Source organism: Polypterus senegalus, chromosome 13 (assembly GCF_016835505.1).
Source record: "Polypterus senegalus isolate Bchr_013 chromosome 13, ASM1683550v1, whole genome shotgun sequence".
Classification (NCBI taxonomy): Eukaryota; Metazoa; Chordata; class Cladistia; order Polypteriformes; family Polypteridae; genus Polypterus; species Polypterus senegalus.
Genome location: NC_053166.1, coordinates 74,724,878 through 74,749,760, shown reverse-complemented (window position 1 = coordinate 74,749,760; position 24,883 = coordinate 74,724,878). Strand labels below are relative to the sequence as shown.

Below are 24,883 nucleotides of genomic sequence, written 5' to 3'. Positions count from 1 at the left end.
AACCAATGAAAGTCAGACATTGATTTTCAACCATGCTTCAACAGAATTATTTAAAAAAATAAACTCATGAAACCGGCCTGGACAAAAATGATGGTACCCCTAACTTAATATTTTGTTGCACAACCTTTTGAGGCAATCACTGCAATCAAACGATTCCTGTAACTGTCAATGAGACTTCTGCACTTCTCAGCAGGTATTTTGGCCCACTCCTCATGAGCAAACTGCTCCAGTTGTCTCAGGTTTGAAGGGTGCCTTTTCCAGACGGCATGTTTCAGCTCTTTCCAAAGATGCTCAATAGGATTGAGGTCAGGGCTCATAGAAGGCCACTTTAGAATAGTCCAAGGTTTTCCTCTTAGCCATTCTTGGGTGTTTTTAGCTGTGTGTTTTGGGTCATTGTCCTGTTGCAAGACCCATGACCTGCGACTGAGACCAAGCTTTCTGACACTGGCCAGCACATTTCTCTCTAGAATCCCTTGATCGTCTTGAGATTTCATTGTACCCTGCACAGATTCAAGACACCCTGTGCCAGATGCAGCAAAGCAGCCCCAGAACATAACAGAGCCTCCATGTTTCACAGAAGGGACAGTGTTCTTTTCTTGATATGCTTCATTTTTCTGTCTGTGAACATAGAGCTGATGTGCCTTGGCAAAAAGTTCAATTTTTGTCTCATCTGTCCATAGGACATTCTCCCAGAATCTTTGTGGCTTGTCCACATGTAGTTTGGCAAATTCCAGTCTGGCTTTTTTATGATTTGTTTTCAACAATGGTGTCCTCCTTGGTCGTCTTTCATGAAGTCCACTTTGGCTCAAACAACGACGGATGGTGCGATCTGACACTGATGTTCCTTGAGCTTGAAGTTCACCTTGGATCTCTCTAGAAGTTTTTCTGGGCTCTTTTGTTACCAATCGTATTATCCGTCTCTTTGATTTGTCATCAATTTTCCTCCTGCGGCCACGTCCAGGGAGGTTGGCTACAGTCCCATGGATCTTAAATTTCTGAATAATATGTGCAACTGTAGTCACAGGAACATCAAGCTGCTTCGAGATGGTCTTATAGCCTTTACCTTTGACATGCTTGTCTATAATTTTCTTTCTAATCTCCTGAGACAACTCTTTCCTTCGCTTCCTCTGGTCCATGTTGAGTGTGGTACACACCATGTCACCAAACAACACAGTGACTACCTGGAGCAGTATATATAGGTCCATTAACTGATTACAAGATTGAAGACACCTGTGATGCTAATTAGTGGACACACCTTGGATTAACATGTCCCTTTGGTCACATTATTTTCAGTCTTTTCTAGGGGTACCATCATTTTTGTCCAGGCCTGTTTCATGAGTTTTTTTTTGTTTATTAATTCTGTTGAAGCATGGTTGAAAAGCAATGTCTGAGTTTTATTAGTTAAATTTCATAGAATTTTTATTTAATATTACTTTTGTCAGATTAAAGTTATTTCTGTGACCATTTTGAGTTTTTCTTTCATTGACTGAAGGGTACCAACAATTTTGTCCACATGTGTATATGTGCAGAACACAAATCGTGAAAAACAGAATTCAGTTTGAAAATACAATTGAACAATCAATACAATAATACAGACATTGTGTTCCAAAAAAGTCCATTCCGTGAAACCTGCTCGGTCACAGTTCCATGGACCGTTTTTATTTCCATATTGACCATAAATATAATATCCCTGCCAAATTATTTGAAACTTGCGCATATTTTGAATTAAATATGGACATTTAAGTAGATAAACCAGTTTCCCTTTTGATGTGATTTTAAAATGATCTTTTTTGCTTATTTTTACATAAAAATAAACTAATCTAATTTTGATGCAGATGAGTATAGACCAGACATCACTAATTCTGAAGCATAATCCAGTACAGTAAATACTCTTGTCAAAATGTTCAGTCATTTTGTGCACACTTGCCAGCAAAAGTAACTAGCAGTATAATAAGCAGCTGTTACCAGCTCTCTGTTGAACTGAGCAATATAAGTAACAGCTTGTAATTCCTAGTGTCCTAATTATGCTTCAGCAAGGTCGGCTCAGGGAATACAAATGCTGAGAGGGAGATGTAACATTCTGAGCAATCCTTCTTCTTTGTCATTTCTCTTTCTCATAGCTAATTTATCCATAAGAAAACTAGGCATAGCAGTGATTAATGCTTTGCAGATTACAATGAAGCATTTCTTTTAAATGGTTAGCTTGCATCATCATTGGTAAAAGCATACTGCTTCTTAAACACAGCCCTTCACAGTACATTTTGGGATTTTTTCTTTGTCTCTTTTCTGCTTTAGAATTTTTAAAGTTGTACTAAGAGCTGATTTTGAAATAACTTTTCTAGATCTCAAACAGTATCAGTCTGCTGATATGTGCCTTATGTGCCGATTCTCAATTTTTTTTCCCCATTACCTGCAGTTTTATTATGATTCAAGTATAGTAAATCATACATGTTTGTTTTCCAAGTAATGTGGCAGGTTCTGTTTATCAAGGTTTGGTTGTATTTTTCTCTGTTTGTTTCTTTGGTGTTTAGGCTGCATTCAACTGTATCCTGAACTTGTGGAACAGGAAACCTCTGAAAGTATATGGAGGCCGCATGGCAGAGTCCATGCTCGCCATTCTCTGCCATATTCTCAGAGGTGAGCCAGTCATCCGTGAACGTTTATCCAAAGAGAAAGATGGTGCTCGTGGAGGCGAGGAAGAAGGTGCTGCACCTGAAGAAGGTACTGCACAGAGAAGAGAGCCGCAAGTCAATCAACAGCAGTTACAACAGGTAAACAATCAGCATTGATTAAGATCCTTTACTTTCAGAGGGTAAATAGTGATTTGTGCTTTGCAGTCTGTCCTCTGTATTTCTGTTCATGAAGTCTTTTGCAAATAGTCATCTCTGACATACATGCATTTGCCTACTGAAGACGTTTTCTGTCAGACTCGGGCTTGGGGGTCAACAGTAGTAGAGGTCTTCCTTGACCTACCAGTCCCTTTGCAATTACTTGGTGGTTCTTAATGATATTGCAGACAATTTTATTTTGGTAGTCCTAAGGTTTTACTGATGTCTTTAATGTTTTTATTCTTCTTTATCAGTATCATTAATGGCTTTATTAACTTTAATTGGCACAGCTGTTGTCTTCATGTTGAGCAATGATAACTACTGTCTCCAAAGGGTTGAATAAAGTCTAGGTATCTTATACCTGCACTAATGAAGCAATGAAACATACCTGAGTAATCAAGCAGCTGTAACACAAATTGTCCCAAGCAGTATGGTGGCTTGATTTGGAAGGGAAGTCAACTACCAGTTACTTTGGAAGAGCAAAAAATTGCTAATCATGATCTTTGTTCAGTGTTACACATTCATTTTTAAAAGATGTACATACAGGTGAAAGGTGAATTCCCTTAGGGTTGAATGAGGTTTGTGAAAATGTGTAACTGATATTGGGATAAAAACCAGTTAGTCTGAACTGCCTGTGTTAAGTTATGATACTGACACTCTTAGTTTTAAAATAGACGTGGTTTAATATATATTCACACACATGCACTATATAGTAGCGTGTAGGTTGCTTTTCATTGAGAACTGGAAATTCTCATGTTTATTGCATTATTTCTACTTAGAAAACTTGTATGCAAATAGTTTTCTTTTGGTTTTTCAGCTTATGGACATGGGATTCTCCAGGGAACATGCCATGGAAGCTCTTCTGAATACCAGTACAATGGAGCAAGCTACAGAGTACCTTCTCACACATCCTCCACCTCTGCTGGGTGGTGTAGTGAGAGTAAGATGTTTTTGTATTCCTGTTATCTGTTGGCAGGGCATTTTCTCATCTCCTATATATATATATATATATATATATATATATATGTATATATATATGTATGTATATATATATGTATGTATATATATATGTATGTATGTATATATATATATGTATGTATATATATATATGTATATATATATATATGTATATATACACACACACTGCTCAAAAGAATTAACGGAACACTTTTTAATCAGAGTATAGCATAAAGTCAATGAAACTTATGGGATATTAATCTGGTCAGTTAAGTAGCAGAGGGGGTGGTTAATCAGTTTCAGCTGCTGTGGTGTTAATGAAATTAACAACAGATGCACTAGAGGGGCAACAATGAGATGACCCCAAAACAGGAATGGTTTAACAGGTGGAGGCCACTGACATTTTTCCCTCCTCATCTTTTCTGACTGTTTCTTCACTAGTTTTGCATTTGGCTACAGTCAGTGTCACTACTGGTAGCATGAGGCGATACCTGGACCCTACAGAGGTTGCACAGGTAGTCCAACTGCTCCAGGATGGCACATCAATACGTGTCATTGCCAGAAGATTTGCTGTGTCTCCCCGCACAGTCTCAAGGGCATGGAGGAGATTCTAGGAGACAAGCAGTTACTCTAGGAGAGCTGGAGAGGGCCATAGAAGGTCCATAACCCATCAGCAGGACCAGTATCTGCTCCTTAGGGCAAGGAGGAACAGGATGAGCACTGCCAGAGCCCTACAAAATGACCCCCAGCAGGCCACTGGTGTGAATGTCTCTGACCAAACAACCAGAAAGACTTCATGAGGGTGACCCAAGGGCCCCATGTCCTCTAATGGGCCCTGAGCTCACTGCCTGGCAGCATGCAGCTCGATTGGCATTCGCCATAGAATACCAGAATTGGCAGATGCACCACTGGTGCCCTGTGCTTTTTACAGATGAGAGCAGGTTCACCCTGAGCACGTGACAGAAGTGAAAGGGTCTGGAGAAGCCATGGAGAACATTATGCTGCCTATTACATCATTCAGCATGAGCAGTTTGGTGGTGGGTTAATGATTGTCTGGGAAGGCATATCCATGGAGGGTCACACAGACCGCTACAGGTTTGACAAAGGCACCTTGGCTGCCATTAGGTATCAGGATGAAATCCTTGGACCCATTGTCAGACCCTATGCTGGTCCAGTGGCTCCTGGTGCACGACAATTCCTGGCCTCATGTGGTGAGAGTATGCAGGCAGTTCCTGGAGGATGAAGGAATTGATACCATTGACTGGCCACCACACTTTCCTGACCTAAATCCAATAGAACACCTCTGGGACATTATGTTTTGGTCCATCCAATGCCACCAGGTTGCACCTCAGACTGTCCAGGAGCTCAGTGATGCTCTGGGAGGAGATCCCCCACAACACCATCTGTCATCTCATTAGAAGCATGCACCGATGTTGTCAGGCATGTATACAAGAACACAGGGGCCATACAAAGTGCTGCAAACAATTTTGAGTTGCTGCAATTAAATTTTGGGAAAATGGACTAGCCTGCCACATAATTTTTTCACTCTGATTTTTGGGGCATCTTTGAATTCAGGGCTCTGTAGGTTGATCATTTTCATGAAACAATGTGGCATCCTTTCGTTCCTAACACATTACCCAGTCTATATCAGTATAAATATCCAGGAGGATTTCTTTTTCCCCATTGAGATCTGATGTGTTTTCAAAGTGTTCTTTTAATTTTTTTGAGCAGTTTATATTTATATATATATATATATATATATATATATATATATATATATATATACACACACACACAGTGGTGTGAAAAACTATTTGCCCCCTTCCTGGTTTCTTATTCTTTTGCATGTTTGTCACACAAAATGTTTCTGATCATCAAACACATTTTACCATTAGTCAAATATAACACGAGTAAACAAAAAATGCAGTTTTTAAATGATGGTTTTTAATGTTTAGGGAGAAAAAAAATCCAAACCTACATGGCCCTGTGTGAAAAAGTAATTGCCCCCTTGTTAAAAATAACCTAACTGTGGTGTATCACACCTGAGTTCAATTTCCGTAGCCACCCCCAGGCCTGATTACTGCCATACCTGTTTCAATCAAGAAATCACTTAAATAGGAGCTGCCTGACACAGAGAAGTAGACCAAATGCACCTGAAAAGCTAGACATCATGCCAAGATCTAAAGAAATTCAGGAACAAATGAGAACAGAAGTAATTGAGATCTATCAGTCTGGTAAAGGTTATAAAGCCATTTTTAAAGCTTTGGGACTCCAGCGAACCACAGTGAGAGCCATTATCCACAAAGCCACAGTGGTGAACCTCCCCAGGAGTGGCCGGCCGACCAAAATTACCCCAAGAGCGCAGAGACGACTCATCCGAGAGGTCACAAAAGACCCCAGGACAACGTCTAAAGAACTGCAGGCCTCACTTGCCTCAATTAAGGTCAGTGTTCACGACTCCACCATAAGAAAGAGACTGGGCAAAAACTGCCTGCATGGCAGATTTCAAGACAAAACCACTGTTAAGCAAAAAGAACATTAGGGCTCGTCTCAATTTTGCTAAGAAACATCTCAGATTGCCAAGACTTTTGGGAAAATACCTTGTGGACTGATGAGACAAAAGTTGAACTTTTGGAAGGCAAATGTCCCATCTATAAAAGGAACACAGCATTTCAGAAAAAAAACATCATACCAACAGTAAAATATGGTGGTAGTAGTGTGATGGTCTGGGGTTGCTTTGCTGCTTCAGGACCTGGAAGGCTTGCTGTGATAGATGGAACCATGAATTCTACTGTCTACCAAAAAATCCTGAAGGAGAATGTCCGGCCATCTGTTCGTCAACTCAAGCTGAAGTGATCTTGGGTGCTGCAACAGGACAATGACCTAAAACACACCAGCAAATCCACCTCTGAATGGCTGAAGAAAAACAAAATGAAGACTTTGGAGTGGCCTAGTCAAAGTCCTGACCTGAATCCAATTGAGATGCTATGGCATGACCTTAAAAAGGCGGTTCATGCTAGAAAACCATCAAATAAAGCTGAATTACAACAATTCTGCAAAGATGAATGGGCCAAAATTCCTCCAGAGCGCTGTAAAAGACTCATTGCAAGTTATCACAAACGCTTGATTGCAGTTATTGCTACTAAGGGTGGCCCAACCAGTTATTAGGTTCAGGGGGCAATTACTTTTTCACACTGGGCCATGTAGGTTTGGATTTTTTTTTCTCCCTAAATAATAAAAACCATCATTTAAAAACTGCATTTTGTGTTTACTTGTGTTATATTTGACTAATGGTTAAATGTGTTTGATGATCAGAAACATTTTTGTGACAAACATGCAAAAGAATAAGAAATCAGGAAGGGGGCAAAAAGTTTTTCACACCACTGTGTATGTATGTATGTATGTATGTATGTATGTATGTATATATATTATATATGTATATATGTATATGTATATATATGTACAGTATATATGTATATGTATATATGTATGTGTATATATGTATGTGTGTGTATGTGTGTGTGTGTGTATATATATATATATATATATATATATATATATATATATATATATATATATATATATATATATATATATATATAATATAAAAATTCTTTTCGCGTTTGAAAACGGAAATTACGTATGACCACGCGAAACGGAAATTGCATATGAGCACAGCATATATAATACAGGAACTAATCACTTTGTTTGTGGATGCTATTATTATATCGTCTTTATGAATTATTATTTGTGTGTCATACAGGAACTAATCACTTTGTGGGCGCCATTTTTATATTGTCTATGAATTGTAATTATTTGTGTGAGAGTTACTTTACTCATATTGAAAAGAAGTAAACACAAACACGCCGATCTGTCCCATAGAAGTGCTCCCCGCGTCGCCCTCTCTCAGCCCTTCTCTCTGGACTCCAGCGCTGAACCATTCGTCGCCAGGCGCATTATGACAGAAGTTTTATTTATTCGTCCACAAGACTGTCGTGGAAACTGCCACATTATAACATTTTTTTAATTGGCAGTACTTGATAGTAGAAGAGATGAGGAAAACAGCTTTGTGTCTTTCTACTTTTTAACTTCGCCGAGCTGTAAACAACGTGAAGACGACATTGCCTTCAGCAACGAGGGGTCGTGTGGCGCGGAATGTCGGGCTGCTTTGCCGGGTCAACAGCTTCACAGTTTCGGGCGGCATCCTACGAATGCATGTGATCGGCGCCATCGAAGCAAAACTCTTTGTAAATTGCACTTCACGACTACTTACTGTCCTTTAAGGCGAGTTCAGGTCACTAAAACTCCACAGCATTCAAGGTTGCTTTTGTGATAAATTCTTTTAAGATGATAGATGGTTTACATCTAAGAAGATGGTACCGACCTCTTCATGTTAAGTTTTGGACTTGGGAATTGTTTGGACTTTCTGCCCGTTAAGCACGGAAGGGCAGCTTCCACATTTCTCAGAATAATTTTTCTCTTAAATCACAGGAACGTAGTGCAAAGTTGTCAGGCAGAATTTTGCAGGATCGCATAAAAAATGTAATTTCTCTACCACCATGGTCGTGTAGCGCATTTCAAAAGGGATCTGCTACCGAGAGATGATCCTAATACATTGAAGCTGCTGTTAGTGCTACTTACCTGTTGCGTTATTGCGCCTTTAAAATGTACTTTACCCGAAAGCACTTCAGTACTGCTCAATGTATCTTTACTACTTACATGTTAATGTTTTACTGTTTAATAATTTATATACTGTATTTTATTTTTTTCCCCTTGTACTCAGTGAGCGAAGCCACTGGGTAATCAGCTAGTTTCCTATAAAATAGGTAATGTCAACATTTGTTTTACCTTAAAACTGTACTATTGAGAGTGGCAGCAGACTTGAATCACTAGCTTAGTTTAAGATATAATTAATCAGCTGTTCCTTGTTTTTCTCAAAGCATCATACTACTACAGTTTTCAAAACATACAGTTCAACCTATATACAGCAGATGTACTATTTATTTTTTGTTTAAATTTACTATACATTATTATTACTAAACATACTAGATTTTCAAAACAATATGAAGCAGAGCTTGCAAAAATGCATTTCCTTTAATAGAGGAGTGGCAGTATTGCTTTATTAAATTGGAAAACATAAATAAATAAAGCCACCTGTTCCAGTTTGTAAAAGATTCAGTCTATTAGTGTTCGAGTACATTTCCAGCAACTTTGTTGGTAGCCATTTTGTATGGTAGTAGCCAATTACTACTGCTAATGAAAAACTTGTTTTTGCATCCATTTTAATTTACTTTTTTAAAAAAAAAAAGTCTAAACCCATCCGTAACTAACAGTTGATAAGCTACCGTGATCCCATTTATATAAACTACTGTAAAGTGTCTCTTTTTTTCAGCAAATTATTTGCAAAGGAAAAAGGTTTGCTACTCATATGTTGCATTTCTTTGAATGTCATTGGGTGGCTGCTCTTTAAGGAAAACAAACCATTAAGGGTTAAAAAAAAATTAAAAATCAAGATAATTAAAATTAAGGTAAAAGAAATATGGCCCACTAAAGGATATAATGAAAATCTTTAGCTACTGTAAATCTATACTTCTGTTTACCATACTTTTTATAAACAAAAGCATCCCCAATAATTAGGCTAATTACATAGGCTCCTGCTTAAAATGCTTTCACTTTTTTATCCCAGTTTATGCATTAAACAAATTGGCTGTATTAAAGAATTAATAGATTAAAACAAATAAGAGTTATATCTAATAATTACCTGAATGTATCATTGCAATGACAAAAATTCTTCTCTAGGACCTGAGTATGTCCGAAGAAGACCAAATGATGAGAGCAATTGCAATGTCTCTTGGCCAAGATATCTCCATGGAGCAGCGCTCTGATTCTCCTGAGGTAAACAATTCCTCTTCCTCTGCCTTGTGCTTCTGGGATGTGAATGCAGCTGTATTATTATACACAAGATACAGAAAGAAATGGTACACTTAAGGTTTTTGGTCTTGGCGTGAAGCAGTCGTATCTCTTCACTATTGAGCCAGTGAGGCCTTGCCTTCCATGGCCTTAGTATTAGTAGTTGGTTTCTTTTTGCAAAAATTAAATAATTATTTCACCTTAATTTAAAAATATAAGTAAAATGTGTATAGTAGATTGAACCTACTTTTTAGAATCGGATTTTAAATGATTTGCTCAGTGCAGTTTCTTGTCTGGAAAATTATTTTTAAAAGTGTCCTCAGGTAGGACAGCATCTAAAATGGTTTCTTTTCTACAAAATCGGCACCCTTTTTTTCATATAGCACGTTTTGAAACATGAATCAAGGATTGTGATGTGTCTAGAAGGTCATCAGTAGTAGTGTCATTATATTTGTCATTCAAGTAGCTGATGACAGTAGTTTTAATGTTTGTGATTTCACTGAGCAGGTGGAACACAGGTTTCGCATATGGTTTCCCTGACAGTACATCAGTGAAACTAACCAGTGGATTTAGTGATTTGTGGATAGACTGAAGGATGTTAATGTCTTGCCATTGTGGGCATGAGGTGTCAGCAGATAGTACCTTTTGTAATGGCGTTTTTCTGCTTTGTCACTTTTTTGATGGGACCCCCATCTTGTTTAAGATTCAACAATCAGTTTGTTTGGACAGATTAAAGTCCTCTTGAACTGCTTCAAGATCTATTGTTTTTTTTTCTATGAAAAAGAAAATCTGCTGACCACTTTTTAATTGTTTTATTTTTTTTTTGTTATAAACACCTATAGCTCTTTAAATGCTGCTGTCTCTTCCAGCTCTCTCTGTAGCAGTTTAAATATATGTATAATGCACATAGTAATGATTAGCCTAGTAGTAGAAGAAACTCATTTGTAGTATATTATGTTACTTTTGAAAATTTCATCCAAGAAACACAATACAGAGCATATTCACAACAGTAAATTAAATAAAATAACAACGTTCACTTACCAATTGCTAGGTGCAATCTGTCTGAAGCACTAAAGGCAAGTCCAGTTTTTCTGTAACATAGCTTTGACAATTTTCACTCAGTTGTCCATAGTAATAAACGCCTGATGGTCCTCTCTAAGCTCCCTGGGTGACAGGGTATTCTCAAGCATTATTGTAATAGTTTCTTAGCAGCACTCACAGAATTTCTAAAGCTCTCTGGTCTTAGAATTAATCTGAATAAAAGTGCTCTCTTTCCAGTGAATTCTCAAGCATATAATGTTAGATTAGATACCCTACCTTTTATCATTGCAGAACAGTTTAAATACCTAGGGATAAACATCACAAGTAAACATATAGCTCTATATCAGCAAAATTTCGCCGTCTGCATGGAAAAAATTAAACGACTTGCATAGATGGTCAACCCTTCATCTCACACTAGCTGGAAGAATTAACACTGTTAAGATGAATATTCTTCCTAAGCTCCTTTTTTATTTCAAAACATCCCAATATACATTAATAAATAATTCTTTAAGCAATTAGATTCAACAATAACCTCATTTATTTGGAATTCAAAACATCCCACATCAAAAGAGCGACCCTACAAAGACAAAAGGCAGAAGGTGGCATGGCTCTACCTAACTTCCAGTTTTATTACTGGGCAGCAAATATACAGGCGATAAGAACCTGGACACAAATAGAAGAACATACACAGGCTTGGACCGCAATAGAAGTAAAATCCTGGAGTACTACTTTGTATTACTTGCTCTGTGCTCCAATAAACACATGTTATCGGCAATACACTAATAACCCAATTGTGCTCCACTCACTTAGAATCTGGAACCAATGTAGAAAGCATTTTAAGATGGAGAAGCTTCTATCTGTGGCACCTCTGCAAGAGAACCACCTCTTTCAACCTTCACAAACATGCAGTTTTTAATATCTGGAAAAATCTGGGATTAACTTGCTTAGAGATCTTTATATAGACAACGTCTTTGCATCCTATGAACAATTACATTCCAAATTTAACATTCCAGCTACACATTTCTTTCACTATCTTCAAATCAGGAACTTTGTTAAACAGAACCTTCCAGATTTTCCTCATCTTGTACCCTCATCCATGCTGGAAAAAATATTGCTCAATCTCAAGGACTTAGACTCCATCTCTACAATATATAAAATCATTTTACAATCCCTCCCTTTCAAAGATCCAAGAGGACACTGGGAAAAAGATCTCTCAATTAATATATCAGAAAAGGAGTGGAAAGTAGCAATGCAGAGAATTCACTCGAGCTCCATATGTGCAAAGCATACAATTATACAATTCAAAATTATATATCGAGCACATCTGTCTCGACTAAAACTCTCCAAAATGTTTCCAGGGCATGATCCAACCTGCGAACGTTGCAACCAAGCCCCAGCCTCACTGGGTCACATGTTCTGGGCCTGCACCAAATTAACATTATTCTGGACAAAAAAGTTTTAATTACCTTTCAGATAGCCCTTGGACTCACAATCCCTCCTAACCCATTAACAGCTGTGTTTGGGGTTCTTCCAGAGGGGCTTAAAGTGGAGAAAGACAAACAAATTGTGATTGCATTCACTACACTTTTGGCACGCAGACTCATTCTGATAAACTGGAAGAACCCAAACTCTCCTCTTTTAAGTCAGTGGGAAACCGATGTGTTATATTATTTGAAATTGGAAAAATCAAATACTCGGAGGATCCGTACAGATTTTTTTCAAAACATGGCAGGATCTAATCAGTAATATTTTAAAATAAGTTCATAAAGCGCAGAGAATTTATTAATTTAGGTACGTTTACAAGCCTTAAAATTTAAGACGGCTTGGCTTGCGCTCTCTCTCAGGGGTGGGGATCGATCTGTTCTTAACTCAGTTTTTCTTTTTGTAAAAACTTGATTGCTTTGTATGGAATGCAATAAAATTAATTAAAAAAAAAAAAAAAAGTAATATTTTCTGCCTTGTGATCAATGACAAAATATGCAATTTGCAGATGTATACTCTGTAAATTCAATTTTGCATCAGTGTAGTGAAACCATTAAGTCTGTTGTTGTCCCAGAGTATCTCACATCTTTTAATGCAGTCACTTAACTTCCGACATTCATCATAAAGTCAGATAGTTTAAACATCAGTTCGATTACTTTCAAAAGTTTCCTGAAGCATTTTTTTGACAGCACTCGCTGGCATCATGTCCTTTGCCATGAAGTAAGTGACCATTGGTGTTGTCCTGTTGCCTTTTTGATTCTCTACTATTTGGAGTCATAGCATTAAGTGATGACACAGTTAATTGCTCTTTAGGAGCAGCACTGTTGCCCAAAAGCTTGCTAGCCACATCACTTGACGGTTCTTTCTGATACTCAGCATATTTGATTGGTTGGTATTTTTTAATTTGGTGAATAGGTTTGTTGTATTAGTATTTTTTGGAACCTGTTGGCAGCATATCTTGCATACTGGCTTTATTTGTGCTTGGTCTGATTTGAGATAGCCGAAGCACTTCCAATCTTTTGATGACGTGTGCCCTTTCTTTGGTATTGTCTCTTCCTGAGCTGTTAAATGATTTTCTTCCTCAATTTCACTTACTAGGAGGTCCTCGCTGCACAACATTTCCCAAGCTCATTACTAATGTTTGCAACATAGTTTCTTCGTGGGGATAGGCAAATTTGCAAGTTGAATTGTGATTTTCTGTAGTGCTGGTGCTTTGTCAAGCCTACACATGCTGTGTGATAGGCCACAGGTATCGTCTGTCGCAACACATTATCGTTTTAAACTTAATACAGGAAAAATGAATTTTATCGATTTTTTAGCTTGCATTTATCATTATCACGTTTTTTGTTTCTCCCTCAAAAGTCGAAATCATTTTATCTCCCAGCACTCGTCATTATGTATAATGTTTTTTACTTACAGTTCAGCACTTTACTCATTAAATGAATATAGGAAATTTATTCATTCTGCTTTTGTTCTTGAATAGTTGAGGTTGAGATATTCTTTAATACTGTCCTTTGGTGGTTCTGCATTATATTGATAGATCTTCATTTTCAATGTGTGTCTTTGGTGGTTTATCTTTAATCTTTCTCTGCTTGGCATTACTCGGCTGACATTTTGTCATCAGTGGTGCCTAATATATTGTAAAATGCAGTGTGTCTCGTTTGCCTTCCTAAAAGAGGTTTACTGGAAGTGATCATCTTGCTTGACTGTCCTCACGGCAGCTGTTCCGATTATTCACAGTTCCTTCCTCTTGTGCTCTCATGTTCCTTGTCCACTGCCTGCACATTAATGCCACAGGCTGCACCTCTCACTACTCACTTGGATTATTTTCCTCTCACATTTTTCAGATTTGGTCGTAAGTAATGTCACTGACACTCCTTCATCCATTTCCATGAGCAGTTCCAAGCCGGGGTCCTTCCTGAGATTTCCAGTGAAAATTTGCCCAAACCAAGAGATTTTAATCACAGTGGGTCTTGTAAATTTTGCTGTTAAGTGCTTTATCATCTCTCTTCTCTCAATTACTCTGTCATACATCAACCCCCACATGGTTTCTCAGGGTGTACCTCCCCTTCCTAGCTTTTTTGTGGTACAGTCAATGAATAATAAGCCAGATGATATTGAGAAAAGAATGGTTAACATGGAGAGACATTAGAAGCTGCTGCAAACATAGCTAACTACTGAGACAGCAGATAACTTTACTGTCTTTCATGGAGGTAAAAGTTCACTATCACGTAAGAGCCAAGAAGAAAGGTTTGTTTTAGGACGAACAGTGCGTGAATGTTTTTTTTTTTTTTTGTTTCGTTTCTTTAAAGTTCACTTTAACTAGAGTATTTGTTATATCCACTGAGGGTGTCTTACAGTGTGTTTGTGGATATCAGGAATTTACTGAAAGCACTCAGCAATGCATTTCAAAGCGGTGATATTGATACACACTTGAAATAAAAATACAGAAAATGTCAAGTCAAAGTCAAGATTGCTAAACATTTGTGGAGTAAATGTGAGATGAAATGTTTCATTGTGGAGATTTCACTGTACTTTAATATAGCTGCTTTGTAGTACCTCACGTGGACAGCTGCTTCAAGCAAAGAACCTTAGCAGCTCATTGTACCTGAACATAATGGCTAGAAGTCGAGGGCATAAACAAACAAATAACGTTTGTGGCATAATTGAAAACATACACAAACTTAAAATAAAAATATCATTTGTATGTTTAAACATCTGAATTCAGCAAACTTAACAGTCATTATATTTTAACACCCATTATCAGTACAAGTTGTTTTAACCTGGAGATGTGCTAATTTGTTGTTTTTCCATCTCTTACACACATTGAAGTACATAATAGTAAGGTACTTGTTGTTTAGCTCACTGAGAGACTCATTTGTCTGTGAGGAGAGTCTTATATTTACTAAAGCTCCCCTCATAGTCAACTGAGCTGATGGGGAAGTATATGTAAGACAGTGCTATCTCTATCACCCTTGGAAAACGCTGTCTTGCACCCTTCCAGTAATCAGCCAGCTCCACAAAAAAAGACAGACCCTCATTTGAAGCACAGTGTAAATACACTATCCTTTCTTCACTCAGGTCTGCTGATGGGTTCACCAGAAGTTATAGTTTTGTGTATCCTTCAATGTGTTTGTCCATAGTATTGGCCTGCCTGGGATCAAACACTCTGACCAGCTTATATACCTCCTTCGCAGGATGGACATCCCATTGTTTTGAAAACATAGCAAAGGCCAGTTAGAATGCATCATGCAGGTGGTCAAGCATGTCTATGCTCTGCCGCATGCCCATCTGGTTCAACAGTTGTTTGGCACCAAAACCATAGGTTATGCAGTTCCATTCATCAGATCCTCCATGATGATGTATGTTGAGACTGCAGTAGAACAGTGAGTGCCTTCCAGAATTGTAAGAGCTCCTACTAGTTTGAAGCATCCTTCTGAGATGAAACTTAACCACTTTTAGGGTCTCCAATTTTTCCTCAGTTTCAATTAGCTCTAGGATATTTGTTACAGCCTGAGATAATGTGATCTCAGCCAGAAAGAAATCTTTGTAGAGGTGAACATATTCAGGATGGTACTGTACTGATTCGAACCAGCTATTCCACCTGGTGTTTCCTGCCTCACTTGGGGGCTTTGATCAGCACAATCTCTTTCAGTGACAAGAAGGTTGCCCATCTCCTTTTCCTGGCAGGCTTCTTGAAGAAGGCAGACTTTACCCACATCACTAGTGTTACAACCTCACTGAAGTATTTATAGTGCTGCCAGGTCTTTCCCACCAAATTGATGACATGACACAAGCAGGTTCAATGCACACTGTTAGGCATAACCCCTTTTAAAACATCCTGATATGCTTTCAGACAGTATGATCCATTGTCTGTAAACACTGCTAAAATGTCATTAAGATTTAGTTGGGACTGAAGTATTACCTGTGAAAAGGTGGAAAGTTGCAGCTCTCCATAAATATAACATCTGCCAGAAAGTACTGGTCTTCAGTACCTGTAATTGTAATTATGCAATTATTTCTAAGGATTATTAAAGCTTAAATGAAATTGAAAATGTGCATCATTACATCTGTAGCTTAAAAAGCTATACATCTGTAGCTTCATCTACTGCATATCTTAAAGTAATTAATTACAAATCAAAAGCTAACTGATCTGGAAGCCGCTAAATCAGGGAATTAAACACAAAAAAAAAGAAAGCGAGACCCACTTTTAAGGGTTCTTTGCATCTGAGAAGCCTACTCTTCTGGCCAGTATTGTAGGTGCCGAGTTTATAATGTAAGAGTCAAATGTGTACCTTGCTTGCCTTGTCACCGCGAGGCAAAACATTTACTAAATCCAGAAACAACATTCATTTTCAAAACAGAACTCATTAACAACCAGCGGCGGTCCCTAATAACATTTTTCTATGTAAAAGACTGTTAATACCGCTTAAATATAATTTAATCGGTTAAATAATGTATAGTAAATACATCCTGTACAATTAGAACTGCCTACATAAAATTACTTTACAACTAAATGTTTACTCACCATTCACTATGTTGAGAACACAGTGGTCTTGGCTTTCAGTGGTTTCATCAACTACAACATATATTTTCTTGCCACAAATCTTTTTAAGAACAGCATCCATATGTTGTTCAGACACGGGGCAAATAAGTTTGCCAAAAACTGCTTATTTTCTGGCAGCGTTCCTCCCTGTTTACAATGCTTAATACAGAAAGGACGCGTCTTCATCATTTTTTCGGGCAGTATGTCTGACTTCACACATCACCACAAAGTCTTGCATTTTACGATTTTGTTGTTTCCTCTATTTTTATATTAAGGGGAACACTTATTGATCTTAATTTCTCCTTGTTCTTGAGATGGATTTTAGATTTGATGTGGTAATTGCAAGTATCTTTTCGTGTCCAGTCTATGGTATGCTGGCAAAATGTGTAGAAAAGTTGTTGTCCAGATTCGTAAAAGTCACCGGGATATTATTGTACCCTCACTTTCGCAATTAATTTCATGTTTCTTAGTTTTTTGGACATAGCTGGAGTATCTGATACTGCTCGCTTCGAAATTTGTCTCACACAGCTAGCTAATTTGTGCGTCTTCAAAGAAAAACATACAGGAAACACGTACACATACAGATACAGGTACGACTGAATTTATACAAAGAATTGTGTTCGCTTGAAAACCAACAAACTAAAAGAAAAACAGTATCTGAATGATAGAACTACAGATTATTCAATTGTTTAATATATTTGGAAGTTTTGTAGCAATCACCCCTTCAGTCTCTAAATTCCGCACATTTACGTTTTTAATCTAAAATTCATTTTTATGTGTTATTTCCGTGATTCTGTCCATGTTTTCCACATCGCAGAAATCCTAGAGCCCTAATTATCTTAGATCCATTGGCATGTTTGCATTAGTTACACAAGTGTTTCTTACCTAGGGCTAATGTCCCTTCTAATCCTAATTGCCTATGGCACATTCCAAAGAAATTAAGTTAAATGTTAAAAATTCAAAACAATGGTTAAAAATTTAAGTTGATGCATAGGCAAAGTATCAAAGATTTCAAATGATAAAATGAGGGTTTGTTTCACCATTTAAGTATGTTTGAGATAAAGATAATTCCTACCCGTCTTCAGTTTATAGTCTGTTATTGAATTGTTTCAGTAGACTTTATGTAAAAGGAAGTGTTGTCTGTTTAATTAGTGTTAATTTTGTGACACTCCCATCTGATAGGTTAAACTCAATTTTATATTTGATTATAAAAAAACAAATTGATAGGTTAAACTCAATTTTATATTTGATTATAAAAAAACAAAAAGCACTAGTGGGCTCTGCCCCCTGCTTGCTTCGCTTGACAGCACCCGTGCGGGCCCTATGCGCTAGTCATTTCCCGGATCTGCCGCTTGCGACGAATAGTACTGTGCTTTTGGATAAACACGAATATCAACTCTGTCTTCGATATCTCTGTCTTTCGAAAGAAACTATTGTCGCTGACAATTCCTTACATGTTGGTTTATTACAGATGCAAGCGTGATCTTTCGGATTCATATAGAAATCCAAGAAAACTTTTGTCCATGTTTTGCAGATAAATTTTGTGTAAAGTGTGATACTTTTGGACGTATGAATTTATATATCTTTTATTGGCATACGTCCAATCATTTAACTCTTTCGATTCTATGTTGCATCGCTTCTCAGTGATCATAAATATAAACCTGACTGAATTGTTTTTTTTTTTAAGTTAAACTTGTAGTAGCTTTAGTTGTTGCAGGAACATAGATTCTCGTACTGTATGGTCCTGAATTGTGTAAATCTATGTTTTGAGCAGTGAATGCCTCTCCTTTGGGAAGAAACACTACTTTTCCCTGATGGCAACACAAATTAGATGATCTACAAGTCTGCGAATTAGTTTAAAGCCGAACAGTATCTGTCCATATATTCGTTCTCTTTTCGCTTTTCCATTGTTTCACTGAGTATTCCGTTTCTTAGCACTAATGCAAACTTTACTATCAGTTTTTTGAGACTTTTGAATTTTAGTACTTTCATAATCTCTAATCTGCACTGCATGTGTATGGCTCCAATGTTTTAGAACATCTTTACGACGTTCTACTTTGTCTTCTACTCTATCTTCTACTGTTTTCTTTTCTTTTTTTCTGCCTCTGTTTAATTTTTGTAACCTTGAACTGCATAACACATTTGGGTAACCTGTATAAGCAAGCCTCATGCCTTGTCCTCTGTCATTCCCACGTTCATCACCTGGTTTGTATTTAGGGTGGCGCTTGATTTTTTTCTGATTTATGGTGAAGAAATATAGCCTTCCTTACATGTTTAAAGGAAAAAAAAAAAAAATATATATATATATATATATATATATATATATATATATATATATATATATATATATATATATAATAATTGCAGAATGCACAGATTCATGAAATCACTATTTTGATAATTCAGAGATACCTAAAATATGTTTGTTAATTTTGATAGTACATTTACTCTTGACTAAAACTTTTTAGTAGTTTTAACCTAGTTTATTAATCTGGAACAGGAAACAGCACGGCGTAAAGAGGAAGAAGAGCGCAAGACTCGAGAAAAGCAAGAGGAGGAAGAAGCTAAATGTCTAGAAAAGTTTCTTGATGCAGAGCCTCTCGTACCTGATGAATTGCATAAGTTTACTGACACCATGCTTCCAGGTTGCTTTCACTTGCTGGATGAGCTGCCAGACACAGTGTATCGTGTTTGTGACCTTATTATGACTGCTATCAAAAGGAATGGAGCTGATTATCGAGATATGATATTGCGGCAGGTAGTCAACCAGGTATGAACATTCTTCTTTTTAATTGTGTTGTTCAAAGGCAGTAGGTAGTTGAAACATGTACTTAAGACAACTCTCATTTTATTTTCCTGGCAGGTTTGGGAGGCTGCTAATGTGTTAATCAAAGCTGCTTTACCACTTACTACTAGTGATACCAAAACTGTTTTAGAATGGACAAGTCAAATGGCTACACTTCCACAAGCCTCCAATCTTGCAACACGTATCCTGCTGCTCACGCTTCTCTTTGAGGTGAGGATTATTATGGTTTCCAGTCTTTTCAAATCAGTAGACCATTAGTAAAGACTTGAAAGTGTATGTTGTGGCCACCAGTTATCTTAAGGGTAGACTGTGTTTTTATGATGATATCGATTACTATTATGAAATTTCTTAAATATTCCAGCACTAAATTTAGCAAATTTAAGAAATATTTTTAAATTATAGTTGTTAACCTAATTTTCACGTTTTGCATTTCTTTGTAGGAGTTGAAACTGTCTTGTGCTCGCATCGTGGAGAATAGTGGGATTCTCAATGTGTTGATAAAGCTGCTTGAGGTTGTTCAGCCCTGCCTGCAGGCTGCAAAGGAGCAGAAAGAAGTGCAAACTCCAAAGTGAGTCAAAGTCTAGAAGATTTATAATCTTTCACAATAGCACTCCATCTTGGCTCTGCCTCAGGGTTTTTTTTTTATTCCTTTGTTTTTGCAGTACATTTTATATTATGCTTTTAATGTTGCAAAACCTATAGTAAAGTATTGTACAACATGTGTTGAGATTGCTCCTCAACAGATTTCAGCCATGCTCACCCTTTTCCCCTTTGTTATTGCAGCGTTTTTTGCATTGATTGAACAGTATACAAATATGGAAGAAGTCCTGTCCTTGCATACCTTTTACACAAATTGACTTGTGTCATGCTTCTGTTGGATGTTTCCCTTTATTTAATTGTAAATCGTTGTAGGGTGTTTTAACATGTTAGCCATTTTATGGGTTTAATGAGAAGTCAACAAAAATTACTAACTGAAAAGATTGCAATATGAAAGCTTTTAAGGCAGCTGAGGCCGCCCCTTCAGGCAAGATGTAATTATTTATATGTAATTCAACCCCAGCCACTAGATGGCACATGTAAACACTTATATTTTTTCTGCACTTGCGTGCACCTCACTACAAAAGACGTGTGCAGCAATCGAGAGATAAAATGTTGAAAATAATCAAACTCCACATCTCACCAGCGTTGGGAGCTATCATTACTTATAGGTGGCATCATATGGTTTCATATCACCAATGGGCCTTTTTCATATCAGCCATATTGACATGAAATAGTATTGCAAGCACAGGTGTAAGTAATGACATTAATTAAGATTCCATTTATGCTACACTGAAGTTGAATAGAAGCTTCATTAATGTCATTAGTGACACTTGCACTTGCCATACTATTTCATGTCAAAATGGCTGCTGTGAAAAGGGCCAATTCCACTGTGGCTAATAAACACCAATGCTCCAACCTGCATTAATCAGAGGGTAGTGAGGTGTGTAACTGAGTCCGGTGTAATCAATGAGTGTACAGATGCTGTCATTTGCCTGGTGGTGATAAAAGCATTGTCTTTGCTGCAGCAGCATACATTTTCACAATGTCTTCAGTTGAGAAGTTATTTAGACTCTATCAAAAATCTTGTTGTGACCCTTTTGAATGTCATCTCAAGAATATAATTAAGAGATGTCTTTGAGACAGCAATGCAGGATCACCCAAGTTTCAATTTAGGTTAGGTCAGTGAATCTGCAGAATTTGCCGTGTGAGACTTGCACACCTGAGAACAAACATCTGTCAGTCTGACTCTTTCAGTAGTGACTTTTCAGACCCTCTCTTGAACTTATGGCTGGTACCTCAACATCTGGAGTTGAAGGTACGTGGCTAGGATGTATGAAAGAAATTATGCCCAACACTGGAGAGTTGAGACAACTTTTTGCATTCTGATGGACCATCTCCATCCTTGTCATTCCCATACTGTCCTCAGAATGTGCCTTTAGTAGTTGAACCACACCTGTAGGATTTATGGCCAAACGTTCAGCCTTAGTCTCATTAGAATGTAATGCATATTTCAACTTGAATATATATATATATGAATATATATATGAATATATATATGATATATATATATGATATATATATATATATATATATATATATATATATATATATGAATATATATATATATGAATATATATGTATATATATGTATATATATATATATATATATATATATATGTATATATATATATATATATATATATATATATATATATATGTATATATATATATATGTATATATATATATATATATATATATATATATGTATATATATATATATATATATATCTATACTAATAAAAGGCAAAGCCCTCACTCACTGACTCATCACTAATTCTCCAACTTCCCGTGTGGGTGGAAGGCTGAAATTTGGCAGGTTCATTCCTTACAGCTTCCTTACAAAAGTTGGGCAGGTTTTATATCGAAATTCTACGCGAATGGTCATAACTGGAAGCAGTTTTTCCCCATTTACTGTAATGGAGATGAGCTTCAACGCCGTGGGGGCGGAGTTTCGTGTGACATCATCACGCCTCCCACGTAATCACGCAGTACATAGAAAACCAGGAAGACCTTCAAAAGCGCTGAGGAAAATATGCATTATATAATTGAGAATGCAGCTTAAACAATAAGAAGCGAAAGCGAAAGTGACATATACAACCATATTGATGAGTTCTGCTACTGAAACAAAGTACGTGTAAACCTACACTTTAAATTAAGTTCATAGACAGGCTGCCGCTGGCGTTTGTAATTTAGTGCCTGCCCATATAAGGCCAGTCCGTCAGCGGCAATCCAATAGCAAACTGCCACTAAATATTCACGGGTTAAGGACTGTGCTTATGGAGAGGAAGATGAGATGGTCAGGGTGGTGTTTGACAGAAACTCAGCGAAACTGCGAGAGAAAGTTTTAAGTGCCAGGACTAAGGTAACATTAAATACAGCCACGGACATAGCACGAGATGGCACCAGCACAGCTGGGAACCTTCGATGCATGTACACCGAAGCGGCTCACGTGAACTGGCGCAGTGCACAGATAAAAGGCAACAGTTCCAAAGAGCTGAACAAAAACTGAATTACACAATTGAAAAGGCAGCAAAAATATGAAGTGTCTCATACATACAAGCATATTCATAAATCCAACTACTGCGGAAACAAAGCACATGTTGGAAAAAGTCAATGTCCCGCTAAAGGAAGACAGTGTAAAAAAAACCCGTGCATGCAGTGTGTCAGGTCTCAGATAAAGAAGAAGACGAGCTGTTTATTGATGCAGTAAGAAACGAATCGATGAATGAAACCTGTTATCTTTACAACGATTGACAAACACGGAATGTAACTTGAACACAACACATCCTACAAATACGAACCTGATTGAAAGAAATAATGATAATCAAATCCTTGATGACAGCAACACCCAGTAACACTCACAAAACAAATACTGTATATTGACAGTCATGTTACGTTATTTTTAAAATGTTCCCTTTTCTTTTTCTACCTTTTTAACACACTACTTCTCATGCGCCATATGTATATATATATATATATATATATATATATATATATATATATATATATATATATATATATGTGTATATATATATGTGTATATATATATATATATATATATATATATATATATATATATATATATATATATATATATATATGTATATATATATAACCGATCTACATACTCGAATAATGGATACTTTATTCGCCATCAGTGATTGTTTTGGTAAAGCCATACTCAGTGTATTCATTAGATGAACGGTAAAAAAGTAAGGGCAAGGGAGGATGACTTATTGAGGCATGCAGGCTGTAGTGCTGCGTCAACTCTATCTGAATTGCGCGATCACATTTGAAAAAATATATCTTTTCAAGTTCTATTTAGTCTATATGTGTCAAACTCAAGGGCAGCGGGCCACATCCGCCCGGCGTGTAATTATATCCGGCCCGCGAGATCATTTTATATACTGTATTATTGTTATTAAAGCCCGGGTATATGAAGCGCTGGTAACACAATAAACTACAGATCCCATAATGCAGCGCTTCTGCTGCCTTGCCGAACAGTTACCGCGTTAATCAAGTCTACCTTAAGATGCTGCAAGTTATTGCGAAGCTAGCTCACACAATGCTGAAGAGAAAAGTTGATTCTGAAAATAGAGCCTTTAAAAACCGATGGGAGGCTGAGTATATGTTTACTGAACCCGTGTGTCTCATTTGTGGAGCTAATGTGGCTGTAATTACAGAATTTAATCTAAGACGGCACTATAAAACAAAACATCAGGGTAACCTGAAAGACCTGAATGCAATGCAGAAGATACAGAAAGCAGAAGAATTAAATAAGAATCTGACACTTCAGCGGACGTTTTTACCCGTGCACAATCACAAAGTGATTTCAATTGAGACTGCTTTTATGGGAGACACAACCACTTGCCCCACTTTCCCTATTACCAAGTAATGTTAAACCAAGTCGTCACTACGGTGTTCCCAAATACGCACTTTGCTGATAAACTGAGCACTGAGTTTTAACAAACAGCGTATTGCACTGATACGAAATAGCTGTGTGTGTATATATGTAGATATGTATGTATATGTATATATATGTTTATATATGTGTGTGTGTATGTATATATATATATGTATTTGTGTGTATATATGTGTGTGTATGTATGTATGTGTGTATGTATTTATGTGTGTGTGTATATGTATGTGTATATATGTAGATATATGTATATATGTGTATATGTATAGATATGTATATATATATATGTTTGTGTGTGTGTGTAAATATATATATATATATATATATATATATATATATATATATATATATGACAACAACACTCATCACTCACAACAGTGACAAAACAATAACATTGACAATCATGTTACGTTATTTTCAAAATGTTTCCTTTTCTTTTCATTGCTTCTTTAACACACTACTTCTCCAAGTTGGTATTTTGCTATATATATATATATATATATATATATATATATATATATATATATATATATATATATATATATATATATATATATATATATATATATATATATATATATATATATATATATATATATATATATATATATATTATATATATATATTCATATATATATATGTGTATGTGAGTATGTATATGTATATATATATCTATACTAATAAAAGGCAAAGCCCTCACTCACTCACTCACTCATCCATCACTAATTCTCCAACTTCCCGTGCAGGTAGAAGGCTGAAATTTGGCAGGCTCATTCCTTACAGCTTACTTACA

General features: G+C 36.7%; 1 protein-coding gene across 6 annotated transcripts in view; it reads left to right on the top strand.

The window, feature by feature from the left end:
- Window positions 1-24,883, top strand: part of huwe1 (HECT, UBA and WWE domain containing E3 ubiquitin protein ligase 1) — a 362,527-nt gene that overhangs the window by 205,511 nt on the left and 132,133 nt on the right. For 5 of the 6 annotated variants that reach the window (XM_039775720.1, XM_039775718.1, XM_039775719.1 and 2 more), the window contains 6 exons: window positions 2,532-2,771; window positions 3,646-3,768; window positions 9,585-9,680; window positions 19,265-19,534; window positions 19,628-19,780; window positions 20,011-20,138. In XM_039775720.1, coding sequence (XP_039631654.1) covers window positions 2,532-2,771; window positions 3,646-3,768; window positions 9,585-9,680; window positions 19,265-19,534; window positions 19,628-19,780; window positions 20,011-20,138 — 1,010 coding nt within the window. The remainder of the gene's footprint in view (window positions 1-2,531; window positions 2,772-3,645; window positions 3,769-9,584; window positions 9,681-19,264; window positions 19,535-19,627; window positions 19,781-20,010; window positions 20,139-24,883) is intronic. The other variant, XM_039775721.1, reaches the window with a different exon arrangement.